The 20,385-nt window shown below is 33.3% G+C and overlaps 1 protein-coding gene across 1 annotated transcript in view; it reads left to right on the top strand.

The window, feature by feature from the left end:
* The window catches only part of MS3_00010284 (uncharacterized protein), a 94,477-nt gene that overhangs the window by 49,185 nt on the left and 24,907 nt on the right, over nt 1-20,385 (top strand). The window contains exons 2-3 of the mRNA XM_035732219.2: nt 8,263-8,658; nt 10,330-10,433. Of these exons, the coding sequence (XP_035588354.2) occupies nt 8,265-8,658; nt 10,330-10,433 (498 nt within the window). The 5' untranslated portion in view covers nt 8,263-8,264. The remainder of the gene's footprint in view (nt 1-8,262; nt 8,659-10,329; nt 10,434-20,385) is intronic.

Here is a 20,385-nt window from a genome sequence, read left to right as displayed (position 1 = left end):
ATATTTAGCAAACATCAATAGTTTATCTCATACTGATCAATAGGCTATGACCAAAAACCTACGCTAACTGTCCTTTTTTGACATTATTCTCTCTATTATAATATGAAAAACGTACAGAGATTCCTAGTGCAAAATACTTAATTGTAGTTTATATCAATTTGACCAACTATTTTTCATATTATACTGTTACAGTTTAAAGAGGATTTTTTTCAGTCCTACACAATATATGTATTCATTTATATTAGTGTATACTTAAATTTACTAAGGTGATTAATGTCAGTGAATTGACTGTAGCTTCTAAACTGAAAGGTGATATTTCATTAATAGTACACAAAATGCCTTTAAAGTTATTCAACTTTATATAAATTTAAAGAAGTCTATAAGTCATTCTTTTATTGCATATATTCAGATAAACAGTGTTTGAATGAAGGTTCTAAATAAATACTCATGTTTTTGATTGAACCGATGGATGTTAGACCACCGTTGAAAACCTGGAAGTACTGGACGGCTGTTTCGTCCTATTGTGGGACACCTCCTTGGCAGTGTGCATCCATGATCTCACTCGCGGGATTCGAATCCAGGGCCTTCAGTCTCGCGCGCGAATGTTTAACCTCTAGACCACTGAGCCGACCGGTATCCAACGGTACTAACGTCTAACCTCAACCAGTCCACGAAAAGCTTAATAATCTCCAAAACCCTATACTGATAATTACCATGTACTCAGTAGTGACTAGCTTCGTGAGGGAATTCTGGGAGTGGCCTAACTTCAATTAACTCATGATCTCAACTATTGAAATGTATTTTTCTCTCTGTAGACTACAAAGTTTTGCATAGTTTTCATTTTCCACTATTGAAAATAAAATTTTAAAACTACAGAATTACGTCATCAAATTGATTCAATATTGAAATATCTATCTAATTTTGAAATATAAAAATATAAGGAATCATTTTGTTGAAGGCAATTAGTTAAAAAGGAAAATGAATCCAGTTACTAAGTATACATAGTTACTATAGTGATCTTTTTTAAATAATATAAATATATAAATTTCATAATATTTGTTACCTATCAACTAATTGTTCTTATTTTTCTCTACCTCAATAATGTTTCGGTTTTATAACTGTTTTTGAATGGTAGAGAAAAATAACTAATGGTAATGAATGAAACTGACTTTGAATTATAAACTGATTATAGTTAGTGTTTAAAACATTTGGTTGTTCAATTTGTTGTATGACTGTTAAGTTCTTGTTGTGAGGTCTGAAGATTCTAAGCTTGACTTTTTATAGGGTTGTGGATGAGCAATGCTGAAGAGTTCGATACTAGGACGAAACCACTATCCTGTATTTTCTAGTTTTCGATGACTGTCTCTGATGTAAATGTACAAAATTTGACAATCTCCGTAAATCTCTATGTTGAGGATGACAAATAAAACCACTTTCAAGATATTCTATATATTTGTCAGTCGAATAAACGTTTAATTATATAGAGTAGTGTATGGGTGATTTCACTAAGTTAAAAGTATTTATCACTGTTGATTTCATCGACTTTCAATCCAAAAACATATACTTGTACTTCTCACTGGGTGGTGATCAATGTCATGTGTGTCAAGTCGTTCTTAGTGTAGATCAAATGCTATCGGCAAAATTGCAATATGACCACTAGTCTAAGTGACTCAATATTGCGTGCACTATGTTGAGATAAGATGGTAGTTGGAGGTAGTCAACCGGAAACCGTGGACCCGGGTTTCGTGCTACTTGACACTTGTCAGCAAGGTGTACCTGTAGTCTTGAGGGAACTGGTGCTCCCTGACGTATTCGATCTTGTGTCACCTAGCTTCACAGTCAGAGACGTTACCGCTGAGCTGTACGGGCCGCGACCGACCACTTGTAGGACTTCTGTTTAAACTCTTACAAGTGAATTCCCTAACTTCTCTCAAATGTTTAATTACATCTTCTGATAATCTTCTAGCACTTTATTACTCTTACAGATATACTCTATGTATAGTTTTAACTTGGAGTTTTGATAATATTGTAATATTTAAGTATTCTGTACAACATTCAAAAGACCGGTAAACTTCATTTTATCATGAATGAACTACAATGATTCCAAAAAAACATAGTAAACAGTCTAATAATATGATCTTTACACTATTTTGTGATTACGACCAACTTTTATTTTTAAAATGTGTCTTTAAACTTTACAGACATTACCTATCTGATAAATTAAACATTTCTTAGTCATCTTATAGGTTATCAGGATTTTCACAATAAGCAATCAATAATCTCAAAACCAATTACTGTCAAATGATCCGATCAATGTGGGAGGTAGAAAACTATGTTCATCGATAGCGAAACATATAATTGAAATGAGGCACAAAATTGACATTAATACAGCATTTAGAACGTTGTATAGAAATTGTCAAGGACGAATTGTTAAGTTTATTGAAGCCTTGATTATTCATAAATTTAAATCCTCCTTATATGTACGAAAACAATTTGTCGTAACCTTGAATTTACCCTGGTAATCGTTAAGTCATTCTATGGCCTAAGATAACGCGACAATTATTTATTCTTTTTATACGATGTAAAAGAATGTTTCTCATATCTTGGTTACTTTTTACTTGAACTTTCATTTAATTTACCTTTATTAATTTTCATATAAAATAGCCTGACAAGTATATGTGTGTGACCAGATTGTTCAAAATGTATAGCGCGATCAAATCACACTTTTCAGATCAATTCCATCTTCTCACCGTTCTATCGAAACCTATAAAAGGGAATAATTGCTTTAAAATCTAAAATTGACCAGAACAGACAGATTCACTTAGTGTTGTCTTACTTGTATCTTCCCATTGTTATTTAGGACTGCGATTGATCAGCCTTATGTTGGCATATGTGCGTCCTGTTTGGGTTGCCTCGATATAGCTTTAAGTCACAAGCTTTTTAAGCAAAAATGTATAGTGGTTAGTAGTGGAATCCAGTTTGACGCGCGTTTCGTCCTATTTTGGACTCGTCAGATGGATGTACCTGCATCACAGTTGATTTTCGCTCCGGGACTCGAACTCAGCACCGTTCACTTCAAACGTCATTGCGTTATCCACTTAGCTAATGAGTCCTGATAGCCACCTGCTTGTGCAATGATGCGAAGTTTAAATTCACTTATCATTATCTCATTTTTACACAATTAGAAATAGATGATACGCATCAAAATCGTTTATTAACAACGCCTTTTTTAGTTCACCAAATTTTCAAACCTTAATTGAGTATTTCTTGAACGGACATAACTACATGTAGAACAGTTTTTCAAAGGAAATTCATGGTAACGTGAGATGAATTTAGCCAGTAACTATCTTAAAACATTAACAAACAGTGTCTAATAACTAATACTTACTTACTTGCTTATTTACGCCTGTTACTCCTCGTGGAGGAGCATAGACCGCCCACCAGCATTCTTCAAACAACTTTGTCCTGGACAACTCTTTCCAGTTGTTATTCATTCTTTTCATATCTGATTGTATTTCTCGACTTAATGCATTCTTTGTCCTTCCACTTTTCCACTTCCCTTCACGATTCCAAGTTAGGACTTGCCTCATGATGCAACTTGGTGATTTGTGTAATGTATGTTGTATTCATTTCCAAAATCTTTTCCTAATCTCCTCTTCATCTGGAATCTGTCTTTTTTCTCCCACAGTAGACTGTTGTTGATGGTATACGGCCAATGGATGTTGAGTATCTTGCGCAGACAAGATAACTAATAAAAGTTAATAAAAAATATGTCATTATGATTTCTTTTCAGTACTTTTTTCTCACTAAAGTTAATGTTTCTATTTAGCTTTTGTGTTGATATTCAATTTCTTTAGACAGATACTCATTAAACTAACTAACAATGCATACATTGTTGTTGTTTAGTCAGTATTTAATTCATAAGTCTACTAATATGTATTTTATTATAGAACAGATAACAGCTTATATATCTGTATTTATGCATAATAATAGTTTTTTTTTAAAATCGAGAATCAACAGTTACAAATATCGAAATAAGGGATACAGGATGGATTGTTACCCTTTCATTCCTAGATACTTCTTGGTATTGATTAAGTGAAAATTTTGAAAATTTGAATTTCATAAGATTATGAATCTATTGAAGTTTGACATTAACATTGTTGGATATCGGTTCAATAGTTCAGAGGTTAAGTATTCACGTATGAGTCCAAAAGTCCTGAGTTCGAGTCCCGTATATGGGATCGTGAACAAGTACTTCTTAAGAGTCTCACACTAGAATGGAACAATCATCTAATACTTTAAAGTTTTCAATGTTGATCTGGCTTAGATCAGAATTCATAAATTCAACTATTGAAAAAATTATTACAATCTTCACAAATCCCCATTCTGATAAATAAAGTGAAAATTAGTATCAAAAGTGGTTTTGTGGATATTATAGTAATTCTAATGGTTGATATCACGAGTCAGTTGAAGTTAGGCCACCATGGACAACCTGGGAGCACTGGACAGTTTTTTCGTCCTATTGTGTTACTCCTCAACAGTGTGTATCCACGATCTCGTCTCACGAGATTTGAACACAGGAGCTATCGACCTTGCGCGTGAACACTTAAACTGTAGACTACTGAACTGGCCAGCATCCAATTGTGTTAATGTCTAACTTCAATCAATCCATCATTGTCTTCATTGTGTTACTATCTCAACTGACTCATGATTTCAACCTGTGAAATTTCTAAAACTCTCCACAAAACCCATTCTGATAATAATCATCTGCTCACTAGTGACTGACTTCAGGAAAAACTCCCGAAGTTCTAGTGAGAAGCCGTTACCAGTGGAGTTCAACCGGTCTGTTGTGAGATAACAACTCACTGAAGACAATGGTGTACGGTGGCGCAACTTCGTGGATTGGTTGAAGTTAGACATTAACACCGTTGGATGCCGGCTCAGTGGTCTAGTGGTTAAGTGCTCGCGCGCGAAGTCAGTAGGTCCTGGGTTCGAGCCCCGCTTGGTGCGGGATCGTGGATGCGCACTGCTGAGGAGTCCCATACCAGGACGAAACGGCCGTCCAGTGCTTCCAGGTTCTCAATGGTGGTCTAGCTTCAACTGACTCATGATTTCAACCTGTGTAATTTCTAAAACTCTCCACAAAACCCATTCTGATAATTATTATTCAGATATAAAATTAGAAAATGACCTTTCAATTACATTTTCAATTAATTTAATTTTCATTAATTATTTCAACCTTCTATTAATTACTTAGTTTAACATTTATTATAATTATTTATATACATCAATGAATGTAGAATTAATAACGATGATAAATTGAATGGAAAGAAATATTTCCTTGTTCTGTTTATTTCTTCCCTTTTTCTTTTCTTTTTTTCTTTTTTCTTTTTTTGTTGTTGTTTGTTTCATTTTAACATTTAACAAAATGAAACAGATGAAATAATAACTGACATTATTAATTGTACATTTCAGCAATAAATCATTGTTGTAATTAAGAATGAATTTAATTTAAATGGATAGTTTTTATAAAGTATTCGCATTTAAGTAACATAGGTGATATTTATAAGCAAAGATAGATAGTGGCTAGTAATGAAATGAAGGATATGTGTGTTTCATCTTATTTTGGATTCGTCAACTGGACGTGTCTGCATCATGGAATTGATGTTCATTCTGGGACTCGAATTCAGTATCATTCACTTCAAACGCTATAGTGGTATCCACTTAGTTATTGAGTCCCGATAGGCACTTGCTTGTGCAATGGGGTAAAGTTGAAATTCACTTGGTATTGTTTACTTGAATCTTCTCATTGATGTTTAGGGCTGCGAATGATCAGTCTCTTATTTGCATATATGCATCCTTTTCGGATTACCTTGATATTGCCTTCATTCATAAGCATTCTAAACAAAGATGGCAAGTGGTAAACAGTGGGATCCAGAACGCGCGTTTCGTTTTATTTGGGATTCGTCATGTGAATGTACCTGCATCCTTTAGTTCATGTTCGCTCTAGGACTCATACCCAATACTGTTCGCTTCAAACGTCATCACGTTATCCACTTAGCTACTGAGTCCTGATTGCCACTTGCTTGTGAAATGAGGTGAACTTAGCCGATATTTAGTTGAAAATCTAATGAAACTATACTTTGTTGACGAATTAATCAGATTTGTAATAAAAACTGTTAGGTACAAACACAGAGTTTAAAATAATTTTGCTAACTAATGATTAAGTAATGAATAATTTTCATAAGAAATTACTAATTAATACTTTAGATTCATTTTATTGATGAGGACAAGTATTTTCAGTTAGGACAGTATTGGTAATACTAAATATGGAAGTAAAGATATGTAAAATGCTTATTCAATTTAGTGAAAACTGTAATGAGAATTTCGTTAAATGAGAACAGGGTTAATTTACATTGTTCAAACCTAACTTCCTGGGAAACTACCATATATATTTTCGTTTAAATTGCTACTAACTGTGCTGTTAGATGAACCTCCGCCTTCCTTCCTTCCTTACTTCTGTTACCCCTCGTCGACGAGCATATGCCGACTATCAGCATTCTCCAACCAACTCTATCCTGGAAAATTGTTTACACTTGTTTTCAGTCGCTATTCATCCTTTTCATATCTGCTACCAATTCCCGGTGTAGCGTATTCTTTGGCCTTTCTCTTTTTCGTTTTCCTTTGGGATTCCAAGTTGGAGCTTGATTCGTGATACTGTTTGATGATATCCTCGATGTGTTTCCTATTCACCTCTAACGTCTTTTCTTAATTTCCTTTTTAGTAGGAAGCTGCGTTGTTCTCTCCCATGATAGGATCTTGCTCATGGCATCCGACCAATGGATATTGGGTGTCTTGCGTAGACAATTGTTTATAAGTACTTGTACCTTCTTGGTGATGATTGTAGTAGTTATCCAAGCTTCAGCTCCGTATATTAGGACTGTCTTGACATTCGTATTGGAAAGCCAACACCTCGATCGGAAATCGAACCCGGGCCTTCCATGTGGCAGACGGAGATAGTCACCACCACACAATCGAGAATGAGTCCCCGACTATGTGATTTATTCTTATCGGATGATAGAAAAGATTTAGTTAATTACAGAAGCTTTAATAGAGAAACCAAATGTCATTAATTGTAATTGTTTATTGTAAAAAGAGATGAACATAAAAATCCTTTTAAGTTGATCGATGAGAATGTGAGCAATACATATATTCATAAAAACGAAGAAATTTTTAGATAAAACCATGGAATCCATCCAAATCAACTAAGAATTTTCTCTGTTTTAAAATATCTATATAAGCCTATCCAAACAGACCACCTATACAATAGTGTACAAGCATTTCCAATCAGTGATGTATGATAAACAGAAATGAAATCCAAACGTCGTGTTTCGTTCTATTAGAATGAATGTATCCACATCTTAGAGTTTCTTAAAATTATTGAAATTCCTATTACTCATCATCATTCTCAAAGAAATAATCATTGAATTGTTTACAATACTATTTTATCATTTAATAGTAAGCATGTTTATATAAGATGGTGGTTGGAGGTAGTCAACCAGATACCCTGAACCTAAGTTTCGTGCTACTTGGCACTCATCAGCAAGGTGTACCTGTAATCTTGAGGGAATTGATGCTCCCTGATGGATTCGATCCCGCGTTACTCAGCTTCACAATCAGAGACAGTATCACTGAGCTATTCGAGACGCTTCTGACCTCTTGACAAATGCGAAATAGCACGAAATATATGTCCAGAGTTTCCTGTTGACCACCCCCAACCACCATCACATCTCAACATAGTGCACTCAAAGTCAAGTCACTTAGACTAGTGGCCACATTGCAACTTGTTCGATAGGATTCGATCTGCACTGTTTATTATTTATTTATTTATTTAAACACATAAACATTGGTACAAGGAGGCACTAAATTTATGTGAGGGCTGGAATACTGCCCGGGTTCTCAAACCAAAGCAGGTAGTTTTCTTAGAAGACCACACCTGGAGCCTTCGATCTAAAGGTCTAATCCATAAGGCAATGCGGCAACGTCAGGAGATGCAGTCCCATGGTAGCCGGTGACCAATAATTGGTTCATACGCCATTTGTTCTTTCAGATTACTTGAACCCATGTGCACCACCATTGGTTTGGAATTAGGGTTTTCCAACTCTTCTAGGTGGACTCTTCATGTTCACCACCTAGTGATCAATCAATTATAACTAAATATATTTTTCAATCATTATTATTTTATTTTATTTTTATTTTCAGAAATGACTAATCCACCTCAAACTAATTCCAATTCAATGTATATGAATAATAAAATTCAAAAAATTAACAATGATCTTACACCATGTTCACAAATCATTCATAATTCTAATATCATTATAGATGATACTGTGAATAACAACGATAGTAACCATAGCAACAACAACAGCAACAATAATGATAATAATAATAACTATGGTCATTTTCAACAATCTACAAGTCCTAATGAATTAGATAAAACTACAATAATGAATGAAATATCATGTGATAATTATGAAAATAGAACAAATTTAATTGTGAATTATTTACCGCAAACAATGTCACAAGAAGAAATGAGAATATTATTTTCAAAAATTGGAAAGTTAGCCAGTTGTAAATTAATACGTGATAAATTAACAGGTAATAATTACAAACAAACTAAAAAAAAGAAAAAACTTTTTTTTCTAAGAAATTCTGTAATCATTTTCCGTTTGTTCCCCTGCTAAACGGGGTTGAGCTGTACTGTTTGGGTTGTCGCGTGAAAGTCCGGATGATGTCTGGTTCTCCTGAAAACCAATGTAAAATTACCTTGGCCCACAAAAGTATATTATATAACTAACTTATATAACTTGTTTGTTTTTGACGAGACTATAATTTATGAATGTTATAACTTGTGAACATGTGTGCCCTGTTTATTGTAATAATGTAACAATGCCGCGAAGTAGACAGCAGTGAATTATCGATCGAACCAATGACACATAAAACACGTACGAGCAATCTAGAGTCCTGATTGGTCTTGTTTTGTGTCTAGCCCAGCCAGTTAAATCCAGAACACCAATCGCAACCTCTGCAATATGAATCATTCATTTCAAATATACTGGGTTTATATATGAACCAGATAGACCACATCGTACCAATAAAATAGGAAACAACATCTGTACAAGATCTGGCCAAATGTGGCTGTGAATGAGGGAGGTAGTAATTAATATACTGGGTATAACTCAAGAATGGTAAATCGTATAATAATAGTTCATAGGTCAAAATAAAACTCATAATAAGAGGGACATGAATATGAACAGTATAGTTACATAACAATTACACGACAAGAATGTACTCATAGTATTGGTCCATAAATGGATCTCAAAAGTTACCATTCAGTATGCTTATCGCGACCTAAAAATGGACGACCTTTGAGCGATGCTGAAGTGGTTTTGAAAATGTTTACCTATTCCCTGTGGTTAAAAATTAATGTGAGGAATTAGGATTTATAAATGAACGTTAGGCTTAAGGATTAGATTTAGTGTCTATGATGAACTGACATCAGTTATAATGTCAAAATGATATTTAACAAAATGAATTTCGCGCCTAGATCTGCCATCTTAAATCTGATTGGTTCATCTATAAATCATAGTCTCGCCTGTGTTTTTTTCTTCTGATCATTGGTCACTGACAACTTATGTTACTGTCCTCTTTTTTTCCCTAGTTCCTTTAAATAAACAGAAGATGGGTCTCAATTCTTTTCGATACGATCAATCGAATATAAATATATAAATTTCTTGGTGCCATTAAAGAAAATGTTTTCGAACTGAGCAATATGTTTAGAAAAAATAAACATGTAAACCTTAAGTAGTTGAATGTATTAGATATAGCCTATCTAGTTTTATCACTTGTGATTTAAGACAATAATTAGACAATTTGAATAGGATGTACATATGCCAATAAGAAACTGATCATTTGCAGTCCTAAACATCAATGAGAAGATTAAAGTAAACAATACCAAGTGAATTTCAACTTCACCCGATTATACAGGCTAGTGGTTATTAGGACTCAATAACTAAGTGGTATTTGAAGTGAACAATACTGAATTGGAGTCCCAGAATGAACATCAACTCTGAAATGAAGTTACATTCATCTGATGAGTCCCAAATAGGACGAAACGTGCGTCAGACTGGATTCTATTGCTAGCCACTCTCTATCTTTGCTTAGAATCCTAGAAATTTTATTTTCAATTATTTGATTTACAGTTTTTCAATATTTAAAAATGATAATGAATTCTCATCAATTTTTTTTCTTTCAAAAATATAACTTTAGGTCAAAGTTTGGGTTATGGATTTGTGAATTATGTAGATGCTTCCGATGCTGAACGAGCAATACGTGCACTTAACAAGATGAGACTACAAAATAAAACAATTAAGGTAAGTTCAATATTAATCCCTATTATGTTAACTTAACCTATACATATAACTGAAATATCAACATTCTAACAATAAAATCAACGTATGATAATTGTAAATATCAGGGTATAATGACAACTAGAAATAGTTCAATCAGTCAGTTGATGATATAAAAACTAATCATTCACGAGATCAAAGGTCTCAAGTTCAATCTTCAATGGCGGCATCAATGATCAGTACTGCTGAGGAGTCCCATACTAGGATGAAACAGTTGTTTAGTATTTTCTGGCTCTCAACAATCATTTAACAAACATTTGCCATCCAATATTTCTTTCTAAAAATGATTCTATTTGTGAACATTATCTCCTTATAATCTTAATAAGTGCAATCCACATAGTACTGTTATTAATCTTTAGACATATGGATACTAAAAAGTAATCAATCATTTCTCTTCATCCTAGTATACCTGAAGAAGATGTTTATAAATAATACATCTGCTATTGCAATGAAAACATTAGATAAGAATAATCCGTGTCGAGTAAACACAGATATCTACCTCGGCACAATAGATGGTTGCGCAATTTCGTGGACTGGTTGAAGTTAGACATTAACACCATTTGGATACTAGCTGGCTCAGTGGTCTAGAGGTGAGACTGAGAGCCCTGGGTTCGAATCTCAAGAGACGGAATCGTGGATATGCACTACTGAGAAGTCCCACAATAGGACGAAACAGCCGTTAAGTGCTTCCAAATTTTCAATGGTGATCCAACATCAATCAGTTTATGATCTCCATCAAAAACTTAACAATCTTCACAACCCTATATTGATAATAATCAAATCACTTATTTCCAAATCTTACTAAAGTTATCTTTTTATTGAATAGTTAAGTTAATCATATTCAAACTATTAACCTTCTATTTATATATATTTTATTATAAACAATTATTGTTTATTATGATACTTGAACTTTATCAGGCTAATAAATCATATTTATCTATTCGTATACACTATGATAGACTAACTCAATTATCCCATTGTATATCAATCATATACTATTCATATTATATTTGACTTAATAATAACCATCAATAGTATAATAATAATGCATATTATATTACTTATAGATGATTCACCTTGAATAATGATAAACTGTTTAACTAATAGTATTAAATCATAAAAGTAAACCTTTAGTAATTCTTTCATTATTTGTTCCAATACTTGATTTGATTCAATTAAGAGTTATGATTGTTAAATAGTAAAAATGGGATGAATAATATTACTCAGTAACAAATTCATTCATCTTAAATAGTTTAAAAATAGTGTGGTATGTGCTACTTATATTGACATAAGTAGTATATGATGTTAGTCGTAAACAGAAGGTCTGGCAGCAGAGAGACAAGAGAATCGAACAGTAAAGAATGGAAACAGGATGCAATTTGTATGAAAATGTAAGAACAATGAAGTCTGAGTCATTTTGAGACAGTTGATAGATATTTTGCAGATTAAGCATTTACTTTATGATTGTTAGATTTTATTAACAAGTCCTGTAATTCTGTGTTAAGTACATTCGATTTTCCCCACCCGTGTTCGGTTCACTACAATAGAAGGCAAATATTTAAAGTCACAGTTATCCTTTGTTAATCATACTATGGACAAATTGTTACCATTGAAAACCTGAAAGTATTAAATGACCATTTTATTCTAGTATGGAATTTTTCATCAATACGCATTTATGATCCCGCATTTGAGACTCGAACTCAAAATATTTGGTTTCGTTTAAGGACTCGTATACTTGGATAAAGAGATCATTTAGTGTTACTAGTTTATCAATGGTGATCTAGTTTAGATCGACTCGAGAATTTAACTGTGGAAATACATTTTTAACACTATAAAAATGATTGTTGATTTGATTAAAACTACCGTTTTACACTAAGCATAAATAAACAGCTTATTTATTAATGATTAACAACTCTTTTTATTGAAGATTGATTTCATGCTAAGTTCGGTGAGACCATAATTTATGGACGATCTTTGAACGACACTAAAGTGATCTTGAGAATGTCCACATACTAGCTAGAACTAAATGAGGGTTATAAACCATAGTGGACAACTAGAATTAAGATTTACTGTTTATGGTTAAGGGTTAGGAATTAGATTTCGGTTTTTCATCACAAACTGACATCAACTATAATGCCAAAAACGATATTTAACCAAATAGATAAATGAATTTCACGCCAAAATCCAAGATTTTTTAAATCTTATATCTGATTGGTTCATCCATAAATTATAGTCTCACCGTAAGTTCTAAAGGTTATCAAACTATAGGTCAGTCAGTCAGTCAGTCAGTCACAACGTAGAACTTCGTACGTACGTACATCAGTTCGGGTTGCCACACCACATTAGCACAAAAATACAATTTTCCATTCAAATCCCATATTGGTAGAGGTAGTAAAAGTATAAGCGGTAATCGAAAACATTAGGGTTTGAAGATGTTAGTCATGGAGTGTAATCCAGTGAAATAAATTTGGAAAGAGGGAAAAAGGGACATGAATAATTCAGAGGATTAGAGTTTGGGAGAACACAGAGAGTGGATGCACCTGCGCCATTGCAAACGATTTTGAGCCATGTCATTCAGGGTCTCTAACCATCGGTTGCTATCATCTCGCGGTCCCCAACCAAGTAGTCTACACCTACCATCATGACTCAGTTCACTTTTCAGTGACTTCATGGATTTGTTCCATGTTTTGGTCTGGCTGCCCTAGTTTTCTCTTCCAACCTACTCCTACACTATAAACCATCGCACGTCGGGGCAGTCGGTGGTTGGGCATACGTAACACGTGTCCCAGCTATCTCAGCTGATGAAGTTTCACTACTTCATCAATCGATTTGCCACCCTTACCTAGTACTCGTTTCCTAACAACTGAATTACTTACTCGGTGGTCTCAAGATGTACGATCAATGCTTCGAAGACACCGATGATCGAATACTAGTAACTTACGAATATCTCCTACTTTTACCGGCCATGTTTCATTGCCGTAAAGTAGGACGGAACGAACTGCTGCGTAAAAAACTCGTCCTTTGGTTGGTAGACGGATATCTCGCCTACGCCATAAATGGCGCAAGCAGGCAAAAGCTAATCGAGCTGTCTATATTCTTGCTGAGATTTCGCTACACTATAATGTTATTTACATTTGAAAAAGTTACATAAAAATTCCACACTCGATTAATTTTTCAGTAGAAGGAATTATTATCAATTATGAAATAACCCTATCTATTGACAGCTATGACCTTTTTGTTTTATATACCAATCAACCAACATTATCAATATTGTAGTCATCACTCTGGTTACCATTACAACAGTTACTAATCTAATGAATAATATGCATCTATAACCAATACAACTAGATAGGATTTCTTTTCTTCTCCATATGTATGAACTAATCACTCAATACAATCTACTTATATTGTTTGCCATTTTCTTTTTACTATAAATGATTATCATTAGTTTAGGCCAAAATAAGTCTGAAGATGGATTATAATCACTGAATTAGAGGTGAAATTGGATAAAGGATACAGAATAAACGAAAGCCACATTAAATGAAATATATGTGCGATTGATCAATTTTCTTTGATTGAAATATAATTTTTAAATTGAGATCCTGAACCGATTGATGTTAGACAACCTCTAAACTGATAATTACCATGTGCTCACTAGAGATTAGCTTTGTGAGGGGATTCTCGGAGTTCCAGTGAGAAGCCGTGACCAGTGGAGCTAATCTGTGTCGTGTAGGGACAGGTATCTACCTCGTTACAATGGAAGACGGTCGCTCAATTTTGTGGATTGGTTGAGGTTAGACATTAACACCATTGGATGCTGGCCGGCTCAGTGGTCTAGTGGTTAAGCATTCGCGCACAAGATTGGAGGTTTTGAGTTCGAATCCCACGAGCGGGATCGTGGATGCGTGCAGGTGAGGAGTACCGCGAAAGGACGAAACAACCATCCAATGCTTTCAGGTTTTCAATGGTGATCTAACATCAATCGGTTCATGATCTCAATCTAAAACTTAATAATCCCCACAACTTCTATACTCAAATATAATTGAAAGTGTATATTATAATGATTTTGATAGTTTTGTTCTCTGAGCTAGATGGTTTGGTCGTTTTTCTGAACAACATCATCAGCACAAACTTCAGATAGAATTTAGTTGATTTAATCAAGAAAAAAAGCAGAATGATAATTTATAAACATCTTAATGTTATTTAAGTATCTATTCGAAAATATGAACGTGGCTAACAGTGGGATGGTGAATGCGTGTTTCATTCTATTTGAGACTCATCAATTGGATGTACTTGCATCATATAGTTGGTGTTCACTTTGGGATTCTAACACAGTACTGTTCGCATCAAATGCCATTACATTATCTATTTAGAAATTGGTCAATTACAGTCCTAAGCATCAATTACAAAATGAATCAGAACTTTACCTCATTACACAACCTAGTAGCTATTAGGACTAAGTAGATAAATGAATAGCGTGATGGTGTTTGAAATGAACGGTACTAGGTTCGAGTCTCAGAGACAAAATTGACTCTTGGATATAGGTGTACCCAGTTGACGAATCTCAAATAGGACGAAACAGGCGTGTCTTGGATTCCACTACTAACCACCAACCATCTTTGCTTAGTAAATATAATCATCGAAATATTTATAACTCAGGTAGCTTAAACTAATAAACAGTTGCTCAGTGTTAAATACTCTTTAAATAAATAAATCGTTTTTCTTGGAATTTTCAGTGTTAACTAAAGTCATTGTTAACAGACTAGTTTTGAAATCTAAAAAAAATGGGAATGATATTAGTACGGAAAGATTATTTTTGAGATCTTATTTTTAGAATGAGAAGGGGTTTTGTGGAGATTGTAATGATTTCAGTAGTTGAGATCATGAGATAATCGAAGCTAGAACAATATAGAGAACCTGGAAACACTGGACGTCCATTTCGTCCTATTGTGGGACTCCTCAGCAGTGCGCATCTACAATACAGTCTCGCGAGATTCGGACACAGGACCTATTGGCCCCCCTGAGGGCTCTTAAGTTCTAGGCTACTGAGCCAGCCAGTATGTATAGCTTCAACTAATCCACGAAATTGAGCGACACATCCACCATTGTCTTCAGTGAGTTACTATCTCACAAAAGACCTGGTTGAACTGCACTGGTCACTGCTTCTCACTAGAACTCCAGGAAATACCTCTTGAAACCAGTCACTAGTGTGCATATGTCGTTCAATATCAGAAGGAGTTTTTGATTAAACTATTAAAATTACTATAATATCTATAAAAAAAAACCCTGAAATTCATAATAATTTACTTTCTTTTACATATTGACCTTCATAATATTCACTTCCTCGTTGATTTTTAAACAAACCAATTGAACAACAAAGATTTATGCATACTATATTCTTATTACATTTACTTAATTCTTAATTTACTTTATTTGTATCCAAAATATCGGTCAACTTTCTCCTTTGTGTTCTTGGTTTTTATTGTGTGTGTGTGTTTTCTTGTTCTTTAAGGAATCAGTTGGAATTTTATCTTCTCGTTCACCCCACCCCCACTTAATTCATTTTTTTCCTGTTTTTTTTTCTAAAAGGGAACTGTATAAATAATTTTGAAAAAAAATAATTCACTATAATATCCGATTAAATTAGTGTTTGTTTTAACCTTTGTTATACTATGCCATATTCTTTCTAATCTTTCTTTTCAGAGATTATTTAAATTATAGAGTAAACGGTGTGTATGTACGTGTGTGTGTGTGTGTGTGCGTGTGGTTGGATGGTTGTATGTGACTGTGTCTGTATACGTCTATCTTGTTGTACTTAACTTGTAAAATTCGTTCATTTCACTCATTTCTCTTTATTATTAATGAATGGTTTGAAGTAACCTGTTGAATTGGATTTTCATTAATCTTTGTTGACATATTGATGAAACTAGAATTTATGGACAAATCAATTATATTTAAGATAGTAGATCTTGAATTTTAGCACAACATTCATTTTGGTTCAATAGAGTTTTAATATTAGAACTGATGTCAGTTTATGATGTAAACCCTATATCCATTTCTTAATCCTGTAAATATTGATCCTAATTATAAACCTTATTTAACTCTAGTCAGTAGGTGAATATTTTCAAGGTCATTTTAGTGTTGCTCAAAAGTCGTCCATAAATGATAGTCTTATTGACTTATATTCATCATGTAAAGATTTTCTCAATAGTGACATTTTGTGATAAGGTCTACAGTGTAGATAAATTGTTATTAGAATCGGAATTGAGGCAGTCTGTTTCATACTATTTTGGGTCTAAACTAGATTGTCTTATTGATGTTTACACGGAAACCTGAACCCAGTACATTTTGCTTTAAATATCAACAAACTATGCTTTATGCTACTGAATTCAGATAGTGATTAACTTATTCAAGTGTATAATGTTTATATCATTACTAATACGTGCTAGAATTATCCTGTTGTTGATATTTAAAAAAAACTGAATTCCACATTCTATTTTTCTTGGCTTTTTCCACGTTTTTTTTGACATTTCATCAATTTCATCCACTCATCCATTTACTCCTTAACACAGTATATTTTCCGTGTTTCTATTTAATCTTACTGTCAAATATAATAAAAATAATAATAATGTAGACGTTGTTGCCATTGTTGTTAATGGCTGCATATATAAGCCTTTCTTCATAAAAGTTCGAAATATACATGGTGATAATTTCAGAAGTTATTTACTTACTTACTTATGCCTGTTACTTCTCGTGGAGGAGCATAGACCGTCCACCAGCATTCTCCAAACAACCCTGTCCTGAGTAATCCTTTCCAGCTCTTTCCAATTGTTATTCATCCTTTTCATATCTGATTGTATTTCCCGACTTAATGTGTTCTTTTTCCTTCCACTTTTCCACTCCCCTTCAGGATTCCAAGTTAGGACTTGCCTCGTGATGCAGTTTGGTGAATTTCAAAGTTAAAAATAATCATTTGCAAGTGAATAAATCTACATGTAGATAGTTATGTATGTGTATCTATGATGAAGATATAGTTTTCACTATAAACCAACATCAGTTTGAAAATTATTCATAGCTAAATAATATTATCTAAAGAGTTCATAAGCTGTTTAATAGTATACATTGATAAACTCTTAGGATATTTGCATCAGACTGATAGGTCTTATATTCGAATCTCGCGAGGTGGGACCATGGAAACGTACTTCGGAGGAGTCCCACAATAAAAAGAAACGACCGTCTAATACTTCCAAGTTTTCTATGATGGTCTAGCCTCAATTGACTGATGATCTCAACTATTAAAGATATTAGTCAAACAAACCACACTTCCTATGATGAGTACAATATCATTATATTATTGAATGGGAATCTAATGATTAATATTTTTATTTTTAGTTCAGACGTAATAAAATGTCATATTTATTCATTTTCACAACAACAAAAAAACATCTCCACTAATAAACTATAACCATTTAAACCATAAACGTATATCAATTCAACAAAGGTTTCTACTTTAAAGATTAAATACTTGAATCTTACCATAGTTGCTTAGGACTGCAACTGATCAATCTCTTATTGGCATATGTGTATCCTATGCATATTGCTTCGATATTGCCTTAATTCCATCTGATGAGTCCCGAATAGAACGAAACGCTCGTGAAACTGAATTTCATTACTAGACACTATTCATCTTCGCTCATAATGTTTTGAAGATTGTTTATGATATAATGAAAGAAATATTTAATCACTAGTATAGAAATAGTAATTATGATTGTAATTAACTATAGTAACTAAGATAATTACTATGTAATATAACTTAAAAAGAAAAAGTGCAAATGAAAAACAAAACGCATTAGAAACAAGATGAAAAACGATAATATTTATAAAACCATTAAAGTTATGTAATCAATTATCTGATCAGAATTATATAAATATGTACGATACACACTATGCATAGCAATAACAATGAATAATTGTAAAATAAGCAATATCAATCCATTGAAAGTCGGATGTTTAGTAGTGGAATCCAAGACATGTGTGTTTCGTCCTATTTGGGATTCGTCAACTGGATATGCCTATATCCGAGTCCATTTTTACTCTGTGACTCGAACCTAGTACCGTTCATTTCAAAAGCCATTATGTTATCCACTTATGTACTGAGTCCTAATAGCCACTAACCAATGTGCAATGGAGTGAAGTTTTAATTCACTTGATATAGTTTGTTTGAATCTTCCCATTAATGTTTAGGACTGTAATTGATCAGTCTCTAAGTGGATAATGTGATAGCGTTTGAAGCGAACAGTGCTGGGTTTGAGTCTCACAGTGAACATTAACTCTGAAATCCAGGTACATCCAGCTATTGAATTCCAAATAGGATGAAACGCGTGTTCTAGATTCCACTACTAGCCACTATGCATCTTTGTTTATTATGTTTGTGACTGAAGGCATTATCGAAGCAATCTGTACAGGATATTCATATGGCAATAAGAGACTGATCAATTGCAGACCTAAACATTAATGGGAATATTCAGACAAACAATACAAAATGAAATAATCCATTGAAAGATTCAATGATCCAATGTTTACATGTTATACATTTGTTAATTATCCAAACTTAATCTATAGTCTATATTATTTAGCTATAATATATAACTGATAGTCAAATAAATCATGAATTATAATATTAATGTACTGCGAAATCATACCACTTAGCATTGGGTTATTTTTAAGCAATCTCTAAAATGAATGAATCTATATAAGTAATAAAACTGAATGATTAAACTGTAAGATAAATTCTCAAAGTTACAATGAGATGTTATAACTGATGGGGTTTAACCATAATGATGAACAGATGAATAGTATTGATAAGATTTGATAATTGTCACGAATCGACTAAAATCAGGGAAATGACTGTTTAGATTCTAACTAATTGATCTAAAGTAATTTACTTAGTAAGAGTTTGGAAAGTCCTAAGTTTGGTCTCTAATAGAGTTATGATTCATCATTAATGAAGTATCTCATACTTTATACGAATATTCGTCAAGATTTGAACGAATAGTTTGACAGAAATTGCAGTCCTAAGCATCAGTGGGAAGATTCAAACAAGTAATACCAAATGAATCAAACTTCACTCCATTGCACAGGTTAGTGGCTATTAAGACTAAGTAGATAAATGAATAGCGTGCTGGCGTTTGAAGCGAATGCTACTGGGTTCGAGGCGCAGAGATAAACATAGACTTTTTGATGCAGGTACATCAGTTGACGAATCTCGAATAGGATGAAACACATGTGTCTTGAATTCCACTACTAAACATCCGACTTTCAATGGATTGATATTGCTTATTTTACAATTATTCATTGTTATTACTATACATAGTGAGTATCGTACATATTTATATAATTCTGATCAGATAATTGATTACTTAACTTTAATAGTAATCAAAAGTCCAGACGAGTTAGCTGGACAAAACGTTGGAATTATTTAAATTTCAATCGCTGAGATTATTTCAAATATAATTTTTACATATAATGTGTCATACTTTGACTAAACAGTTGTTAATTGAACTCTAGTTTCTAATGCTTCATCACTCGAAGTCAGGCCGTGACGAAGACGGCCCATAGTGTATTCACGTATCAGAAATTACATTGTTTGACTATTATTATTTATATTGAAGCCTTTTCTGAATACAAAACAGCCTCAATATCATCAATCACTTAGAAAAATATACCGCCGTATCACAATTTGTTTATACATTTTTGTAAATACTTTTTAGTCAAGCGATTAACCTTATCTTTAATGAGTATATGTTAAACTATAGAATTCATGTAAAAGTCACATACATGTAATCTTTGAGTAACTGAACATATTATAAGTGTGAGATTAATTAATGGTCAATGGAAATGATATACGAACACTTGA

Source organism: Schistosoma haematobium, chromosome ZW (genome assembly GCF_000699445.3).
Source record: "Schistosoma haematobium chromosome ZW, whole genome shotgun sequence".
Taxonomy (NCBI): Eukaryota; Metazoa; Platyhelminthes; class Trematoda; order Strigeidida; family Schistosomatidae; genus Schistosoma; species Schistosoma haematobium.
This window is presented reverse-complemented; position numbering and strand designations above follow the sequence as displayed.